The sequence below is a fragment of the Emydura macquarii genome, unplaced genomic scaffold (assembly GCF_026122565.2).
Source record: "Emydura macquarii macquarii isolate MOO-44397 ecotype Brisbane River unplaced genomic scaffold, CSIRO-AGI_Emac_v2 contig_1230, whole genome shotgun sequence".
NCBI lineage: Eukaryota > Metazoa > Chordata > Testudines > Chelidae > Emydura > Emydura macquarii.
Genome location: NW_027131367.1, coordinates 20,692,690 through 20,713,150, shown reverse-complemented (window position 1 = coordinate 20,713,150; position 20,461 = coordinate 20,692,690). Strand labels below are relative to the sequence as shown.

At 46.0% G+C, this 20,461-nt stretch overlaps 1 protein-coding gene across 1 annotated transcript in view; it reads right to left on the bottom strand.

Moving 5' to 3' along the window:
- The window catches only part of DNAH9 (dynein axonemal heavy chain 9), a 361,000-nt gene that overhangs the window by 210,641 nt on the left and 129,898 nt on the right, over positions 1-20,461 (bottom strand). The window contains exons 40-42 of the mRNA XM_067547747.1: positions 20,183-20,285; positions 17,810-18,049; positions 2-163 (exon numbers count right to left, since the gene is read on the bottom strand). Coding sequence (XP_067403848.1) covers positions 2-163; positions 17,810-18,049; positions 20,183-20,285 — 505 coding nt within the window. The remainder of the gene's footprint in view (position 1; positions 164-17,809; positions 18,050-20,182; positions 20,286-20,461) is intronic.

The window sequence follows — 20,461 nt, the reverse complement described above, 5'->3', positions numbered from 1 at the left end:
CATCATAGAACTTCTTCACCATCTCCATCTGCATTTTATCAAATGTGCTGAAATCTTTCTCATCAACCATCTTATCCCGGTACACACGGTTTGACTCATGCAGGTAGAGCTTCACCAGGTCTTGGGGAGCCTTCAGACACTCCGGGGTAGAAAACAGAATGCCCTGTAGTGAACATATATACACACATCACCTACACACAGCACTCACAATTTCTCCTGTATCTGCACTAAGATGCTGAATCTGTGGGAGAAGAGTAATAAATGCAGAGCTACTGTAGTAAGCAAACAGCCCCTGGAGAATGCAGACTGGGTTTCCCATGCTTCCCACTGTACCTGCAGCAAAGCATTTTTTGCTGCTTTTGCTTTGCTCTGTGCACGAAGGACTCCGAACATCAGTACAAAGAATAATGGCAAAGAAGGACAGACAGTCACAGGCCATGGAAGAACTGACCTAAATACTTCAGCGCCATCCTGCACTGTGGGAAGCCGCTGTGCACTGCACCTGTGAGGAACACCATCCTAGGGCCAACTTACTCTATCCACTAGGCCATGCTGCCTCCTCATACGCAGCCCCAGGAAGACCACTCCAATCCATGGGATTTTCCCCTTCCTGACTTGGCTTCCAGGATAGTGAGTGTGGCTGGGATAAAAGGGGGTAGAGTTGGAGCTTCCTACCAAGAAAAGATTAGACGGTGCAGTGGGCCTGGCCAGCCCACCCGAGTAGTTACATCCCAGCTGCTAGGAGCAGTACCCTGGGACCCACTGCTCCTGAGGGGAGAGGTATAGCAGTGACTGCTGCTCCTGGGGGCAAAGGGGTCCCCTGCCGCTGTTCCTGTTCTTCTGGGAGCAAAAGGTGGTCCCCTGCCATCACCACACCAAGCAAGCAGCAGAGCCACAGTGTTCCTGGCATGTCTAAAGGCCCTGCTCTGCGTTATTGCAGGGTCATGGCCCAATGCACAGTGGCTGAGGCTCAGGAGACCTCTCCAGGCTGCACTGAGTGTTTCTCAGCCCAGAATCAGGGCCCTTCCCTCCCCACACCTCACCAGCCCCTCCCTTCTGCTCACTGCCAAGAGGGAAAAACAGTTTGGAAATCTCATGAGAGCTGACTTAAAAAAACATAAAATAAGTGGTTTTAATTAGGCATATGCTGTCTAGAGGAAGCATTAGCTGCTGTCAGTTTATGGTGCAGTATTTACGATGCACCCCATTAAAATGCACAAAAGAACGATATTTCAAAGAGATGTCACCTATAACTAAGCCTACTAACAATACATAAGGTTTTTAATGACATGAATTAAATATAAAGCTTTATTTCTTACGTCTAATTATTTATACAAAAAATATAAAATGCACTAAAATGTAGTCTAAAGTGCTCTATCTCATCAAGCTCGCCCATGGCTTAGTTGGGTTTTTCTATATTTGAGGATTGGCAAATTAGCATTTTTTTTTTCTGAACCAAACTGTGTTTTGAAAATAGCTGACACCTGAAAGCTCAGGAGGGCTTTGTCCGGCACTTCACACTTCGGATGACAGGGATCACTGGGCCTCTCTGAAACCGGCACGTCTGGTGACTCTGCTGGTCTTAGAGAGACAAGGGTTGTGCGGTAATATCTTTTATTGGACCGATTTCTGTAGGTGAGAGAGACAAGCTTTGGAGCTTACACAGAGCTCTTCTTCAGATCTGGGAAAGGTCCTCAGTCCAGCGTCACAGCAAGATGGAACAGCTCGTTTAGCATAAATTGTTAGCAAATATTGTAAAGGCCCATTCAAGGTAGTGTGGCCCATTAACACCGCACAGAGCTGGGCTCCACTGCACTAAGTGCTGTACAAGCACAGAACAACATGATAGTCTTTGCCCAAAGACTTCACAATCCAAGTCTTCCTGGTTTCTGAGCCTTTCGGAGGCACTTGAGTCATATCATCAAAGTTCTATATACCATCATGTGCTAGAAACAATCTCTTGTAGTGGAAGCTGAGATCCCCATCTAGCCACGTCTCCAGGAGCTGGGGCTTTCAGTAAAATATCCAATATTGCGACGCCGGGGATAAAATCACAACAGCTGGCAACACCAATGTAGCCATTTGTTCAGAAAAGTAAGCATGCCCATTGGTGTTGTCATGGGATGTGTTATACACCCTGCACATTCTGTCTGTGCTCCTAACTGGACAAGAGTGCATGGCATGAACTCCAGAGTTCATGAACTCCAACTGCCTGTTGGGACTAATTAGCTAAGGTTTTATTAACAGGTAATCTTGAGTGACAGATTATCGAGGAGTATAACAATCATCCCAGGAGACAATGTATCTCTGGCATAGAAGCATGCTAAGGCCTGGTCTACACTAGAGACTTTTGTCAACCAAAGTCAGCTTTTTGCACCAAAACAGTGGTGTTGTACACATTACAATCAACCCTCCGCCGACCCAACTCTCCTGATTTTGTGACAAAATAAAACCACCTTGATGCGAGGCGCAGAGCTTTTTGCACCATACTAGTGACAAAGCGATCAATGTAGACACTGTGCTTGGTTATGTTGTGGTAAATGGCCTCTGAGAAATGTCCCACAATGCCCATCCTGACTGCTCCGGCTATGAGTTTGAACTCTGCTGCCATGCAGCCATCCACCCCTCCCTCTTTAAAGTCCCAGGAATTTTTTAAATTCCACTTCCTCTTGGTTGGTGTGGAGAGCTCACATCTCATCTTCCCAGCTGACAATGGCGGCTCCATACACTAAATGCTCTCCTGTTTGGAGCACACCTGAACTTCTGGATCGGATTGGCATTTGGGGAGAAGAGGCTGTGCAGTCCCAGCTCAGTTCCACTCAAAGGAACTTCAATACACACTGTCAAATTTCTTGTTTAATGGCAGAGAAGGGCTATGAATGGGATACACTGCAGTGCTGTGTGAAATCAAGAAACTGCAGCAGCAGGGGTACCAAAAGGCTAGGGAGTCAAACCGTTGCTCAGGTGCAGAGCCAAAGACCTGCCGCTTCTATAAGAAGTTGGAAGCCATCCTCGGCGGCGACCCCCACCTCCACTGCCAAGAGAACCGTGGATACCTCCGTGGGCCCAGAGACAGCGGACACCAGACTCAACCTGGACAAAGAAGTTGTGGACGAGGAGGTCGAGTTGGAAGATGATATGGAGAACGAGACTGGGTCATTTGATGATGTGGGTCGTTTGGTGACATGGGGACATTGTTTGTTGTGCTTCTACAGATGTGCCATGGAGGGGAACCCTTCCACACACCTGCTGGCTGATAAGAGAATGACCACAGAGAAGCAAAGAGATGTTCCAAGAACTCTTCCAGTCCTCTGAGGTGGGGAAAAAAAAAAAAGAAAAGAAAAAAGGGCATGGAGACACACTGTGTCCAAAAATCAAAAAAATTGTTAGGCAGGAGAGGAGGGAAAATCAGGATGACATGACAGCAGGTCACAAGTACATGATAAAAGCCATGGAGGAGCAAACAGAACTGCTAAAGTCACTAATAATGATGTAGACCGAATTCATGCATGCTCACCCCCCTCTTTGCAGCCAATAAAGAACTCTTTTCCATGCTCTTCCCAAACTCCACTCACACATTCCTACCAAACTCCCAGCTTGTCTCGGTACCCCGTTCACTCCACCCTTTCAGACAGCTTCCAGAACGATAGCTGGACTTACACCCAGCAATCATAGCTCACACTGCCCCTCATTGCTTTCTCCCCTTCAGTCCAGCTTTTCGTTTGTGTTGTGAATGATTGTTATTTAATAAAGACATCCTCTATGAAGAATAAGCAATCTTTATTTGTCTTCTGCACATGGTGGTTACAACTCACATTGATACCCAGCACAAGATGGATAGCAGTCATAGCATGGCACAGTGTTGTTTACAAAGATACCTCATTGGTGCTCATTTTCAAAATAATTCCTGAAGGCCTCCCTGATTCGAATGGCCCACCATTGTGCCCCTCTAATAGCCCTGACATTTGGTTGTTCATAGTCAGTCGCAAGCCTGTGCGCTCCACTCGGGGAAACTTTTCACTCTTAGCTTCACAAATATTATGGAGTACACAACAAGGCAACCATAACCATGAGAATATTTTCCTTATTTAGGTCTAACCTACCATAAAAGGATCGCCAGCAAGATTTTAATCTGCTAAATGTACATTCAGTGGTTATTCGGCACCTGGTTAGCTGTTATTGAAATGATCCTTGCTGTTATCCAGGTTGCCAATATAAGGCTTCATGAGCCATAGTAGTAAAGGGTAGGCTGGGTTTCCCAGGATCAATATGGGCATTTTAATATCCCCCAGTGGAATCTTTTGGTCTGGAAAGAAAGTCCCTGCTTGCAGCTTTCTGTACAGGTCAGTGTTCCTGAAGCTGCATGCATCATGCACCTTCCCTGACCAGCCTGTGTTGATCTCAGTGAAACGCCCACGATGATCCACAAATGTCTGCAGTACCAAAGCCATCCACTATTTCATGCACATTTCCAAGACCCACAGTCCTTTGTAGCCGAATGTGATTAATGGTCCTGCACGCTTGTGATAACACAGCTCCAACAGTGGACTTCCTGACTCCAAACTGATTAACAACTGACCAGTAGCAGTCTGCCAGCTTCCACACGGCAATTGCGACGCACTTCTCCACTGAGAGGGCAGCTCTCATTCTGGTGTCCTTGCACTGCAGGGCAGCAGCAAGCTCCACACAGAGTTCCATGAAGGTGGCTTTGCACATTCAAAAGTTCTGCAGCCACTGCTCGTCATCCCAGACCTGCATAACGATGCAATCCCACCACTGAGTGCTTGTTTCACACGTCCAAATGCGGCAATGCACCATGTACATGCACTGTGAATACAAACAGTAATCCAGCGTTGTTTGTTCGCATGGCACACAGCAGGTCAGGAGCTTTGGATTCCTGTTCCAACTGGGAGTTCATGATATACTGCATGACCAGAAGCAATGTGTTCACATCTGCACTAAAAGATTTTGACTGTAGTGGAGTCTCAGTAGCAGCCACTGAAATGAAGCACCACTTACATGGAGCTGGAGAGCGCGGGTCAAATCTTTTTCTAAACTCCCTGGCCTGGATGCACAAAAGGAGTCAGGTGCTGTGACACCTAACTTTTAGGCATCTAGAAAATGACTGCAATTCACAAAGCATCCAGGTATTTAGGCATCCAGGCTCCTCTACAACGAGTAGGAAAAGACAGGCACCTTAGCCTGAGATCCACAAAAGCCAGCATGTGAGGTGGAAGCTACCTGTGACGCAGTCTGGATTAGGGGTGATCATTTATAATATTATTGATAGAAATATTGCCAAATTACAACAAATCTTGCAAAATATACCATGTAAGATATCATTGGAAAAGTTATGATTTACTGAATATGATAAGCTCATCTCTATGTGTGTATCATCTTTGTATTGTAATCTATGAATATATGTGATATTTCTGTATCTAAAATTTGTGCTGTGCTACTCAATGACGCCCCCCACAGATTAGCACCAGAACTGTCCAACTTGATTGAAGGCCAATAAAGGGCCAGCAACTATACGAGAAGGCAAGAGCTACGGCTGTGTGTCACCAGGACACGTAGAGACATGCCTGTGAACAGGGAACTCCAAGTGGTTTTCCATGCATATGTGCTATGAGCTTGTGTTTGAAACAAGACACATGGCAAAAGGACATAAAAGGCAGCTACACCATCTCCATCTTGTCTTCATTCCTGCTTCCTGTCAACTTCATGACATCTGAATCTTTGAACAAAGGACTGACAAACCCATCCAGGTATTGGATGTGCACCAGAACAACTGTACAAGCCTGCAAACTCCATAGTTCTGCTAAGAATCTGATATGTATGGATTTTGAATGTATCTGATGACTTTGATCATTTAACACCTCATCTTGTTTGTTTCTTTCCTTTTATAATAAACCTTTCGTTTTAGATACTAAAGGATTGGCTGGCAGCGTGATATTTTGGGTAAGATGCCAATAAATATTGATCTGGTAACGTTGCTGACCCTCTGGGGATTAGGAAAACATTTTGGTAAAGTGAATAGATTTTTTTACTACTTCCCACTTGACTGGACCTAGTTGCTGATTGGGAGTCAGAGATTGAAATGCAATAAAGGGGGCTGTGTATTTCTTTTTGGGGGCTTCTTGATAATCAGTGTGGGGAATCAGAGCACTGTTTGTGTCTGGTTGGTGAATCTAACTTCAGTGTTAACCACCAGTTTTGGAGAATCTGCTCTCCTTTTGCAGCCTGCCCTGACCTTGACATCTTCATGTGGGCTATTCTAGGCAAGTACAGGTCACGCCACCTACACTAGCCAATGAGAGATGCAGATCAGAGGGGTGTGTGCTAAGTCCCATGCCTCTCATGGAGGTAGACGCGTCAGTCTGGCTGCAGGGAGGCACCTTGCTCTTCTAGCAATTCTCATCTGTGAAGCCACAGTTGGGAGTTAGGCACCTATGCCGTGATAGCAACTGGCCAGGGAAGGAGGAGGATTTCTTTCATAACCTCGAGCCCAGTAGTCCTTTGGACGTGGGAGACCCCCACTTCAAGTCCCCCCTCTGCCTGAGGGGGCAAAAAGATTTGAACAGATGTTTGCTACCTCTGAGCAGTGTGCTCCAGCCGTTGGGCTACAGGACAGTCTGACGTGAGGCTCCCTCAGTCTCTCCTATTGCAGCTGTTGCCCTCTGGATAAACATTTGAAGAGTCACATGGGCCAGAGTGTGAACGAGAGAGAGAGAGAGAGAGAGAGAGAGTCCAGACATGCAAATGACTCTGCAGCCCGGTGGTTAGAGCACTTACCCAGGATGTGAGTGAATCTGGATCCAGTCCCCCTGCTCCAGTGACTCTCTGATTATTTATCCAGAGTGCAACAGCGACAACAGGAGACACCGACTATCAGAACATCCCACAGCCCAGTGGTTAAGACACTCACCTAAGTAGTAGCAGCTCCCAGTTGAAATCCCTTCTCCCCCTCACATGGAGGGGAGACGTGGACCACGGGTCTCCCACATCACAGGTGAGCACTCAACATTGGGCTATATGTTACAAGGGAGCTGGTCTTCCCCCTGCTGTTTTGTATGAACTCATCTGAGGGGCCCAATCTGGATGGAAGCATTTACAAAGATGACTGTGGAGAGGGGAACAAGGTCAATGAATTAAGTAGACCTGGGGAGGGTGGACAAAGGGCACAGAAAACACCGACTGAAGGGCCGTGTTTGGGAGCTAAACATGGGACTGGTTTGTTCCTATAGTAGGCATGGAGATGGAGGTGGCCTGTTTTTACAAAACACCCCAAAAACACATCGAGCCAAGGCTGATGCTGTTTATTTTAGAATATGCTGGGTATGGAGGGACACATGAGTGTGTGTTTGGGATTTTAGTTTCTCTTTGCTGGAATTGTAAAGGGACCCCAGAACACTCAGATCTAGTCAGTTGCAAGGAATTTGTTACCGATAGCCCCTGCCAATGTTTGTGGTTTCACGCTCATATTTTCCTAGTTTCTAAAATGTTTTGCATTCACTTGAGTCTGTGCAAAGAAGTCACCAGAAGCTACCTGGGGAAACTGACCGCATGGGGGGGGTGCAGAGAAGGAGATTACTAAAAAGGGCTGCCACATACACAAAGCAAAACAAGAAGTGAGATTTTTTTTTCCTTCTGCCCTTTCTTCACTTCCAGAAATCTTAGGGGGTCACTTTGACAGTAGTAGGTGAATGATTCATAGATGGAAGTGTAATTTAAATGAACAATGTCCCTTTTAATAGAACATAATATGCTACTGACAATTTATTTTAAAATCCCAAATAAAAAAGGAAGATTTCCTTAACACTCGATTTGATTTAACACCTAATAGTAACAGGCTTCCTAAGAGCCCAGTGGAAGCCGGATGCAGCTGAGAAACTACCCTGTTAATTCTAATAGCCCCTCTGATCCTTTCCCAGAGCAACGTTGCTCCTGACTGGTGAGACCAGATAGCAGGGTGAAATCCTGGCCCACTGATGTCAATGCCCCACTATGACAGGGTGTTCACCCCACACCAGTCTGGAAAGGGTTAATGAGGCAGAGAAGGGGGCCAATTAACTTGAGAGGCCTGAGTGGATAAGTAATCTCGCTTGGGAAAAGAGCCCAGTTGCGAAGGAACAGGCAGGGCTATGATAAAGCCAGGACATTGGTAGCAGAAGGGGGCTGCAACATGGAATCCTGCAGTCATTCTCTAGCCTTAGAGAGGGAAAGGAGGAGAACAGAGGGAGAAAAGAAGCCCTGGGGGCTATGTCCTGTGAGAATGGTGTATCCAGAGGAGGGTGGAGAAAGAGCCAGATAGAGGCGAAGTAGCCGTGCATTTTAGTTTTTACTGACATGAAGATATGAAGTTAGTTTTTTTTACTGACATGGTAAACTTTTTACTGACATCACCAAAAATGCCATAAACAATACAATAGTGTCACAAAAGTGTGTACTCACTTGCGATATTCTGTACACAGGAATTTGGAATTACGCAATTGTTTAACTGCAGTTAATTGATCAACTGGGTTCTTTGGGCATGTGCAATAATGGAAAACAGCAAATTGATAAAATCATGATCAGTGTAGTGCAGTGAAGTAGAAGACTGCCTAGCATAGTCATCCAGTGGGACTTTGCTAGCTGGAAGGGGAGGACTACAGTGACATGGCCAGAGTGCCAAGTGATGAAGATAAGGTAACCTGAGTCACAAAGAGTGATTGAGTGAGAGAGAGGCGGCAGGGTGGGGGAATGAGTGGCAGCAGTAGGCCTCAGACCTAGAAAGTGCTAATCCCCAGAGCAGCCAGGAAGAGGCGCCCTAGTTGTGAGTGGACTCCGTGACACCCACAATTTTAAACGAGGCCAGGATTTCACTCTGATGTACAGAGTGAAATGGGTGCTTCAAGCTTGGCTGCTTTCTAGAAATGGAATCCCAAAGTATCTTGTTTACCATGGGGCGAGGTCACATTTCAATCTGAACATGGATCTGGAGAAACCTAAGGACTAGAGCAGGTTGACAGCAACTGACACTGGCCTCGACTACAACCTGCTGTAGCGAAGGTCTGCGTAAAGGAAAAAGAGAAGCGAAAGAATGGATGGAGCTGCCAGTAAGTCTCACTGTTCTGTCTAGCACATGCAGCTAGTTTAATAGATCTTGGCAAAGACTGAGTGTGTAGCATCCAAGCCCTTCTATGAATGAGCTGCTTAGCTCTGAGCATTGATGTTAACCGTTAACCTCTATACAAGCCATATAACATAATTACCTCCACACATGGAAACAAATCACTGCAACAATTGAGTTCAGTCCATTTTATCTCCCTGCGTGTCTACAGCAGGTTACACCTGCCTCTAGTAGTCCTCAGCAGCAGATTCCCATACTCACAGGCTGTTTTGTTACCACCACACTCGTTAATATCTCCCATGGCTTGGAAGCAGATGTCTGCACAGCCTGCGGCAGCATGTAGCATGATAAATAACATCAGTCAAACCATATTTACATGTTAGCCCATTTCTCTAGCTCCCACTGCTGGGATGAATGCAGGCAGGATGGAAGGATCCCCATGGATGGATTTAGAGCACAGAACCTTGACTTCATTACTGGATTCAGGCCCTTGAAATGGTTTGAGATATATTAAGTAACCAGGCAAGACCCAAAGAAAACATTCGATAGGTTTTGGTATGGACCTAGCCTCTGCCCATCAGCAGTGTGACTTGCTGGGGGCTCTGGACAAGACTCAGCCCCCAGTGGAAAGGAGCCCTCCCTGGAAAACCAAGCATTGCACTTTTCTTGGTTTATGTTTACAAGTTCACCCATGATGGGTTTAATTGGGAGCCACTGAGAAATAACAGATCTGCTTATTGTCTGGGACCAAGCGTGCAGCCCCGGAATTACTGCCTGGTACAGCCCAGGGTGACACAGGGCTCTTTGTTACACCGCTCAAGGAGCAATCTTTGTGTACCCATGGGCTCCTCAGAGCAGACAGTCATTCAATACTATAGGGCTTCAGGGGTCCGTGGGATGGGGAGACACCAGGAAGTTCCTTCTTCCTTCAGCTGCCACCACTCCACACGAGAGACATTGAATCATCTTCACATGGAAATATTTCTTCCATAGACAGCAGAACTAACAACCACAAAGGCCTCTTTGGGAACGTGTGAGCAGTACACCTTGGAGCAGTTTGGACCTCCTTCGGCCTTTGCTTTGCATACTGCCATTTAGTACACTAAAAAGAAAGAGACTGGGAATAAACTGATGATTTGCAATCTAGTTTCTCAACTGTTTGATGTTTAGTAATTCAACACTCCAAGCATTCATCCAAAACCTGAAATATTATCACACTTGTTCAGGATTTGAAGTGCAAAGGGGTATAAAATGAACTACGAATGCTGGACTTGCTTTGTTTTGGTCATGGTTCCTATCTCCTGAGCACTGCATCCTGTAAAACAAAGTAATTGGCTCACTGAAGTTTTCTGGACAGGAGATCAAAGTTTTGTGGAGGAAATGGAGAAAACAGGAGAGAGTCCAGGGTGACCGTACTGTGAGTTGGTGAGAGGTGCAAAGGGGACTGTGAGGAGTAAATGCTGAAGTTGCCCTAGCACAAGGGCTATAAAAAGGGGTTAAAAATCACACCTGTATAAAAAAGTTCCAGAAATAAATGACTTTTAATCCTCTTAGTTCAATTACAAATTAAAATATTTTTTTAAAAAATAGTTGGCTCAGTGAAGTGACCCTTCTCCATGTGGTCAAAGTGGAAGGGCTAAATTTAAGCAGTTATCAACTCAGCTCCAGTGGGTTGAGTGTTTACAAGCTACTCTGCAAGGGCTACTTTTGTGTCCATAGTGCGTCACACAACAACAGCATGAAGAAATCACACAGGCACAATCAGGTTCAGTAGTAAGTTGTGCACTCTGTGTTCTCCTTAAAGAGATATAACCCTGTTCCTATATGCTACAGCTACAATTGTGTGTGCGCCATGGGAGCACAATGACATGGAAGGCAAGGGAAAGAGGCAAAGCAGTCAGCCTAACTAGAATAGAGCATGTATGGAGTCAGAACACATACACCCAGCCTCCACATGGCCAGCCAACAAGAGCATGCTGTTGGGCTCTTGGTGAAGATTGTTCCCAGCTCAAGCAAATGAGATGTGTAACCATGTCTGGGAGAGCGTGTGGACAGCGTTCTCTTCAGAGTCCTCTGACACAGCACAGTAAGGCAGAATAGCCTTCCACCCATTGACAAAAACAAAGTACGAGACATTTCCAGTGAATGGCACTGAGGCAGCTTTGAAAGACCTGGAAAGGCATTCTGGGAATGGCATGCAAATCACATAGGCTATGTCTACACTGACGAAGGCAAATTCGCTGCCATCAGATCGACTTATCTGGATCAACTGAGCGGTCAGTGAAGATCCGCTCAGTCGACCCGGAAATCGACGTATTAAGACCACCTCCTCAAGTGGCGTAGTGCTGCGTCAATGGGAACGCGGTTCCCATTGGCGCAGTGCATTGAAGACGGAGCGCAGAAGTCGATGGGAGTTATGCACTTTTTTGCGTAGTTTGCATAACTCCAGTCAACTGCCGCCGAATCTCCGAGGTGAGCGTAGACAAACCCTCAGTCACTGTCCTACAACAGAGAGGGACATGAAGTGGAATAGCAATTTACTGAGCTGAGATAGCTGGGACAATGGAGGAGGCAAGACTGTTCTAGCCTGCCTGTCCCATAAAAGATCATTGAACAGGGTGGATTTTCTAGTGTGTGTTTGTCTAAGGTATTTTTATATGGCCTCTATTTCTATAACATCAGAGCACCTCACAGCCTTTAGTGTCCTTACCCTTACAACATCGCTGTGAGGCAGGGAAGTACTATTCTACATGGGGAACAGAGGTCCAGCTCCTCAAAGATATTTAGACTCCTAATTTCTGTTGCAATCAATGGGAGTTCAGTGTATAAATACTTTTGAGTATCTGGGCCAGAGATTAAGTGACTTGCTCAAGGTCACAGAGGAATTCTGGGGTACAGCAGGGACTTGAGCCCAGCTCTCCTAATCCTAGCCTAGTACTTAACCATTGGGCCATCCCTCCTCCCACGGTATGACGTGTGTTAGAAGGTGATGTGTGCTTTACACTTTGTCTCCTAGATTTTGTGAGTTTGAATTTTGCATTGTCTTCTCTTCCTCCAGAGACAACAGCTGCACCTTCCTGCCATAAGTTTGGGAAACATTCTCATTATTCCTATTAAAAACCCTAAAGGAACACCCACAAACACAGACCTGAATTGAGGCTATTCAACTCAGTAACAGCTCTAAATGTACTTGTCTATTGGCCAAAAACGGTCATGTCCCTCCACTGACTGAGTACTTCCAGGTGCAACTCTCTTCCTGACTTCCAGATTTTATCCAAAGCAATTGTCAGTACTTTACCAGATTATCTTCTGATTTATCAAACCTGTAGGCTGGCGAATCCGCCCAGCAGGGGTGTCGGGGCCAAGGCCACAGCATCTTGCTACAAGGGGAAAGTTAGCGGGTTCGCAAGAGTCTGTAGCCCCCAGCCGGGGCAGCGCTGGCAACGAATCTGTAGACACAACACTTGGTATCCTCTATGGCTGCAGGCCCACAGGAGACAAGCACTTCCGGGGTGGCTAGGAAAGAGGGGAGGGGGACACAGGCCCACCCGACTCCGCTGCGTCCCAGCCCAGGGCCCTACCAGTGGCAAAGGGTTCTGCCACTGGGTCAGCAGGGCTCCAGCTGCAACGCGCTGACACTGGTGCGAGCACAAGCTCAGCCAGACCTAAGTCAGCTGCCCCTGGGCTACTTCCTCCCACCCTAAACCCGAGTACCTGGAGCCAAGGGTCTTCCTCAGATTCCCCGGAGTATGTGGCTAGAGGAAGTCCCACCAGTCCCTCGCTGGCGGCCGGTCCGGGAACTCCTTGGGCCATCAGCAAATGGCAGCTCCTCCAGGTCACAGGGCCCTGGTGGGTCCTCCAAGACACAGGGCTCAGGCAGCTCCATCAGGTCCCAGGCGACGGGCAGCTCCTCCAGGTTGTGGCTGGTCTCAAGGGGTCCTTCCCAGTCAGCAGCCTCCGGTAGCTCTTCCCAGTCACCAGGGCCCAGCAGCCCTGGCAGACCCTTGAGACTCCGGCTAGAGGAGGGCTCATGCCACCCTGCCGCCGGGCCTGGGTAGGGCTCAGGCCGCAGCCGAGGGGAAGGAGCGTCCTTCTCTGGCAGCAGCTTCCCCCTGACGGAGCTGCTAGGTCAGCCTTTTATACCTCCCCTTCCTGTCTTGGCCCCGCCCCTCTGCTCCCGTGGTCTGAGGCCTGCAATTCCCTGATCCGTCCAGCAGGGATGTCGGGGCCCTTCCTTGGGCCCAGGCTCTGAGGAAGGCCACAGCGCCTTGCTACAAAACCCAATCCCCAGTTTATCTCCCTACCACTTAGCAATTTGCCTGCTATTGTCCAATGTGCCCTTGTAGAGACTAGAACAGATCAAAGCAAATCAAGTACATGCAATAGTCTGCAGGGTCATATCCGTGCTGTGACAGGCTTTTTCCAGTATCACTTTGGCATGCCAATGTATAACAATTATAGCGCACCACACTGTAAACATATTTTGCCCTAATTATAAAATTATAATTTTCTAACAGCTCCTAACAGCTGGACCATTTTAGTTCCTCCTGGCATGGCCAACGGATAAAGAGTAGGTGAGCAGTGGATGAAATCACATCCAATAGCAATATTCAAGACCTGCCACCACTGTTGTAGACTATCTTGTAGGTGCTCAAAGTCCCAAAAGGAGGGCACTACATATGCTTGTCCAGCCAAGACAAATTTGAGTTTACTCAGTACTGCCAGAAGACCCTCCAGCTACTAGGTTTGTGTCAGATTCCTTCATATTCAGCTATGTCTTTTATTGGTCTAGCCTAAACCCTCTGGCATTTTGGAGAAACATGGAGTGAATTCCACTAGGATTCACTCTCAGTGCAATCCATAGTGAATCACTCTCACTGTGCAACGCAAGCCATTAGCTTGATAATTCAGCTGGTGTTGAGTTTTAGATATACAAGCACTCAAAGTCTGAACAACATGAAAGCAACAAGTCAGCAGATCTCTCTGTCAGAAATGATTTCTGCAGATGGCTACTTTGGAGCATCTTTTTCTGTGTAATATTCACATACACAAGTAGATTTGCATTCACTCATTCTCCATTAGCAGCAGCAACTGAGGCAAAGGTTCCTGGAGTGTTTTGTAATGAGACAATTAGCAATGTCCTTCTTGTAATAAGGACTGTCAGTGTGTTCTGACAAAGAGAATCAGGCAGGGATTGTAAGCCACTGATTCAATATTTAGCTACAGCTAAGATAATATGATAATGACAGAATCATTGGGCAGATCACAAGTGGAACAGTAGTTAACTATCTGTGCAGAGGAAGCAGCAAACCAACACAGAGGCAGAAAGTTCCAAAGGTGAACCCTTCCGGAGCTTCATTTGCATAGGATTTGTGCCCGAGGCCAGTTATTGTGAGCTGCTCCTGCAGTTAGAAAATAGCTGGTGGGAGAACAATCTCTAACAGTCCTTGATATTTGAAGCTATTACACGCTCAAGCATTTGATTGTTTATTCAGTATTAAAAGGAATTTTAAAAGACCTTTATACTACTACCTACAGTATTGGCATCTGCATGTGTCTTTATCTAGCCAAAGGATAAGGCAAGTCAGATTTCTCGATCTGCGTTTCCTAACAGCTGAGGATTCCAGGCTATGTCATACGAATGCTTTATGCATTTTCTGTTTTTCAGTTTGAAAATGCAATGTGTTTACTGTAACTCAGTGCTACTGGAAAGGCAAAGCCAGAGCTCAGCGCTGCTCCACACCTGGCCTCGTTTGCTAGGAAGAAGGTTTTATTTCAGTGCTCCACAGACAGGGCAAGCCAGATGGGAAATTAAATCATCTCAATAAAGGAGGAGATGATGGTCTGCAGAGGAAGGGTTTCAAGGAAAAGCGAACCACAACCTAAACAAACCACTACAACAGAAGAAATTGGATTTATTTCCTTCTGCAACCATGTGATAAACTAAAAGCAACCTGCAGCTCTTACCACTTCGTTTGCTCTCTGTCCTGTAATGCAGCTCCTACCACTCCAGTCTCTCAGCACCTTTCAAACGGATCCCATTTAAAAAACAAAACAACTGGCCATAAAATTGTTTTTTCTTCCCTAGTCACCCCTTTCATATTCAGATTAGCTAAAAGCAGGGATTTTACGTGGCCCTGGCCTGATAATGCTCAGCCTTCCACCACTGACAGGTTTTAAGGTCTTATACTCCCTGACCCATTAGTGTTATAAGCTCCTGCTCTGGCCTGGAGTGAAGCTGGGATTCTTGGCTTTCCAATTGCTTCTAAAATGTTTTACTCAGCTCTGATGGGCCCCAGGATACTGCCCTTACAGACGTGCACTTTTAAAATAGCTGTAGCAAAAGTGACAGCAAGAGCTATAGTCAGGGTGTTTAACCATTCCCATTCTTATCCTCCATGTTAAGCTACTCATAACTATCCAGAACTTTTCTCCTCTTGGCTTACCTCTTCCAGACTTGACCTCTGCCTAAAGACGATTCAAGCAAAACTATGTGGCTATTTTGAAACATGAGAAGAGTGAAAAAAATAACTTTTCCCATTGTAAAAGAAAAATCTTGCAACCTCTTTTTGGTGCTGAGACAACTGAGAGACAAAAGCTCATGTTTAGCAGGGAACATGGTCTTATTGAGGAGAACTGCCTTCCAGTGATCCAGTGGGAACTGATTGAATTTGAGTTAAGTTATAGCCCTTTACAAATTGCCATTTGGACATCCACAGTGCACCTGGTATGGTTCTACGGTGACAAAGCATCTGGGGGCTGAGCGGAGTGTGCATGTGTATGGAGGGGGTGGCCGAAGGTGGGGTTAATGTAGCTCTGGAGGAGCCCTTGCCTCACTTGACACACTGATGTATGGTGCGCAGCGAATGATGCAAGGAGGGCTGGAGATTGGTCAAGACACTGACCAATAACTAGACAGACTGATACTGACACACAATGCCCTAGTGGCCAGAGGAAGGAGTTATTTTGTGGGTTTGCAGGAGTTGCATGGTGCTGTTTTTCCATAGGTGTGGGAGAGTAGTGTTTATTAACACTAATAGGCTTTGCAGGAGGAGTTTCAGGAGGGATGGAAATGGGCATCCTGAGCACCAGGGGCGGGAGAAAGCTCCAGGCCTGTGTATCGTGGGAAGAAAGCAGAGGGGTGAGATGGGAGATAGAGTCTTAACCAGAAATAACTATCAACCATGACCAAACTAGCTCCCTCACTAGCATCAGACTCAGTCTAACCACATACTGGCGCTTGGGACAGAGCAATGATTTGTTTCCATGTATTCGTAATGAGTTCTGATCTGGAGGTAAATTACAACATGTTTTTTTCTGCCGCTATTTCTGCTGCTTCTTTCATCGCCCCTACAGAACCAGAGAGTTCTTCTCCTTCCCTGTTATTTCTGGTGAGAGTCTCTCTCTCAGCAGCCAATGTGTGTTATGGAAAGCTCAGTGCCACTGTCTTTCACTCAGCCAATTCAGAAAGCCTGGACTTCATCATGGGCCTATTTTAATTTGTATCTATCATCTGCTCCAACGAGGGGGTAGCAATTGACCTTATACTTCGTAAACAACTGCTCACCCGTCCTATTCTCCCATAGAAATAATCCTCATTCTCATTCTCCAGCAGTCTGCCCCTTCCCTAGCAACCCTGACATAGTATCTGAGTGCCTCACAATCTTCAGTGTATTGATCCCCACAACCCTCCTGTGCAGGAGGGCAGGTTATCATCCCCCATTTTACATGCGGGCAACTGAGGCCAAGAGAGACTAAGGGCTAGATTGTTCAAGGTATTTAGGTACTGGCACGCAGAATTGCAGCACCTAACTGATTTAGGGTTCTAAATCTAATTGTAGGGGATTTAGGCACTTCAAAAAACTGTTAATGGGATTTTGGCTCCTGAGTGCCAAAGCCCCTTTTGAAAATGAGCTTTAGGATCCTAATTCTAATCCTAACAGGGGGAGGTCTAGGTTGGACATTAGGAAAATCTTTTTCACTAGGAGGGTGGTGAAACACTGGAATGGGTTACCTAGGGAGGTGGTGGAATCTCCATCCTCAGAGTTTTTTAAGGCACAGCTTGACTAAGCCCTGGCTGGGATGATTTAGTTAGGGTTGCTACTGCTTTGAGCAGGGGGTTGGACTAGATAACTCCTGAGGTCCCTCCAACCCTCATCTTCTCCGATTCAATGAATTCTGTTCAGCATTGCGACACTGAGTGTAGCAACACCTAAATACCTTTAAAATCTGGGCCTAAGTGATCTGGCCAAGATCGTAGAGGAAATCTGTGGATGAGCAAGGAATCAAACCTCTCTCTCTTAAGGCCTACCTACTACCCATAATCACTTGACCCCTTTCCTCACTCCTCAGCTGATCTCACAGGCCTGGATGTCTAACAAAGGGGAAACCACATGGGCAACAGGGAAAAGAACTTTAGGCCCCAAAATCCTCCAAAGTATTTAGGCACCTAAGGATCTTGGAGGAGCTGGATCTTAGTTACAAAAAGAAAAAATATTTTACTCTGAAGTAAGTGTGACGTCATTTTCTTGGCAGACTGGGCTGAACGACACATGAAGTGTATGCAGCGTAGTGAGCCTGCATACCTCCCATTAATTAATGCTAGGCTGGCACTAAGAGGGGATTACACACCCATAAGCTTCACATGCTACCTTTAGTCAATCTCCAAGTGCCTAGGACAAAAGTTGCTGCACTTACTTGGAAGATGTTGGAGAAGTCTCTTAGGTTGAAAATATAATGGAATTTGATAGCCGTTGGCAGGAAAGTAGCAGCTGCTTTCTGATGCAGGCCCAGTGCCAGGTGTATCAGCTGCTGAGAGGATTTCTGCACAGGCCCAGAGAAATTCCCCCTTTTCAGGTGCTGAGTTAGAATGACACTGTAAATGGTGGACAAAGCTTCCGATCCAGGAAATGAGAGTGCAAATACGCTGAAGTGGCGCTGAGGGAGAAAAGGAAAACAAAGGTTTCAGACTGGGATGGCCTCCTTTTTAGTTGAACAGGTGGTCTGGGCTCATTGAGCTGATCAGAAAGCAATCAGTTTCCCTAGTATGAATTCTCAGCCCACCAGCAGTGATAAGTTGATGAGCCACTTCTGAGGCATCTGCTCCCAAACAGTGGAATTGTCAACATAATGACCATCAAATGCAATTATCGTTTTAAAGTCAAAATGGCAAATAAACAAGCATAGTGAATTAATTTTGCTAATTTCCTGAGGATATTTTAGGCCTCTTTTCCAGAAATGTGCAGCCTCCATTGACTAAAACAGACCTGTGTGGTCCAAAGCACTTTGGAAAAATCTAGCCATTTTATTCAGGTGCCCAAAAAGGAGTTAGCTCCCTGGAAAATCTGTTCCTTTATACCAGGACAATATTTTGTCCAAAGGATGTTACCTTTATTTCCTCTACATATAAGATGCTGTATTTGAACCATCACTCAAAGAAGGGACTGCGGATATCTTGTCCCTCTCCATAAGAGCCAGCCTTATGGAGCCAGCCTGCAGGTAATTCACAAGTTTTGAAGAGATGAAAGTATCCCATTTTAACAAACTATTTCAGCTCATTTAAGGAGGTCAGGATGCTAGGTAACGCTGTTCATGGAGGGGCTTGTCAAGAAATGGGGACAAATTCTGCTCTCAGTGGCACCAGCTGGATCAGGTATGTAACCACTGAGAGCTGGATTTGGTTCCCATGCAGGAACCCATGCATCAGGCTGTTGTGATCATTAAAAGTCCCTTTTGAGTTTCCCTATTTCTCTCTCACATACTAAAAAAATTCAGCGTGTTTTCATTCTGCTGGCTGCCAAGTTCACCTGGGTATAGCTGACAATTAATTATCTGGCAATGCCCTGACGCCTCTGGGGGTCATTTGACAAATGCTACCCCACCAATGCCAGTAGACAAACTGTGTCCCTTGCGATAAGAGAACACCTGTCACAAGTTACATAGGAGAACATAAGAATGGCCACACTGTGTCAGAGCAATGGCCCGTTTAGCTCATTATCCAGTCTCCCAAGAGTGGCTGGTGCCAGATGTTTCAGAGGCAATGACCAGAACAGGGCCATTATTGAGTGAGCCATTCCCCGTTGTCCAGTCCCAGCTTCTGAGAGTCAGAGGCTTAGGGAAACCGAGAGCATGGTTTTGCATCCCTGACCATCTTGGCTAATAGCCATTGATGGACCTGTCCTCTATGAACTTATCTAATTCTGTTTCAACCCCATTACACTTCTGGCCTTCACAACATCCCTTGGCAATGAGTTCCACAGGTTGACTGTGAATTGTGTGAAGAAGTACTTCCTTTTGTTTGTTTTAAACCTTTTGCCTATTAAACGTAGCAATTGCCAAACTGGATCAGAGCTCAAGGCCAGTTAGAGGAGTACCCTGTCTCTGACACTGGCCAGAACCAGATGCTTTGAACTATGGAGCAAGCAACCTGGCACAAAGCAGATGTGGGATGATCCACCACCCTATGTTAGGTCTCTTCCTGACAATCAGTGGTTGACTTAAACCCTGAAGTATGAGGTTCAATATCTCTTCCCAAATCCATGTTAGCATTAGCTATTATAACTCTGGATCGTCTTCTTTCTTATTTTTATTGTATTTCATCTTTGGCACAGGAAAACGTAGCTGGTCACATGAGGACTTTTACAAACCAAACCAGAAAAACTGGAGTAACTACATGCTGAGGATAACACTAAATAAATAAAAGCAAGCTCATTCTGTGTTACTCTGAAGGCTGTTCTGAAAGCAGATATTTGGCTGGCTGACAAAAGTGAGAGTCCATCTCAAGCTGTGAGCAGTAATGTGTTAGGAAATATGGTGGGGGGAAAAGGCCAAAAATGAGGAATAAAGGACAATGTGTAAACAGAATAACTCCACAGATTTAAATGAATTTACAGTTGATGTAAGTGACAGCAGAATTTGGCCATGTTTCTTAAGGCTGGAGTATTAACTACAGAGTTATGGCCATAATTTGCCCCTCCAGGTTATTCTTTTAAAGACCATTTTGATGATATTCTAATTCTCCCAATTATTTAATAAAATCACAATGTGTCCACCACAAAGAATGGACTCTACCTGAAGCCGTGGGTTGATTGTGAAACTCCCTGCAGTGGGATTCATACATGACACATACTGCACGTTCATGATCTCCTTCAGGGACAGTTTGTTTCTGTCGTACCTGTGGCAAACAAAGCATCACAATAATTACAGCCTAATATTACTCCATCAAACTTGTAGCAGCATGCCCTTCCATCAAGGTCAGGTCTGGGGCCATGTGCCTGTTGTGTGGCAACACACCTGTGTAACCCAGATGCCTTCAATTCATGCACCGAGATTCAGAATCAAAGACTATAT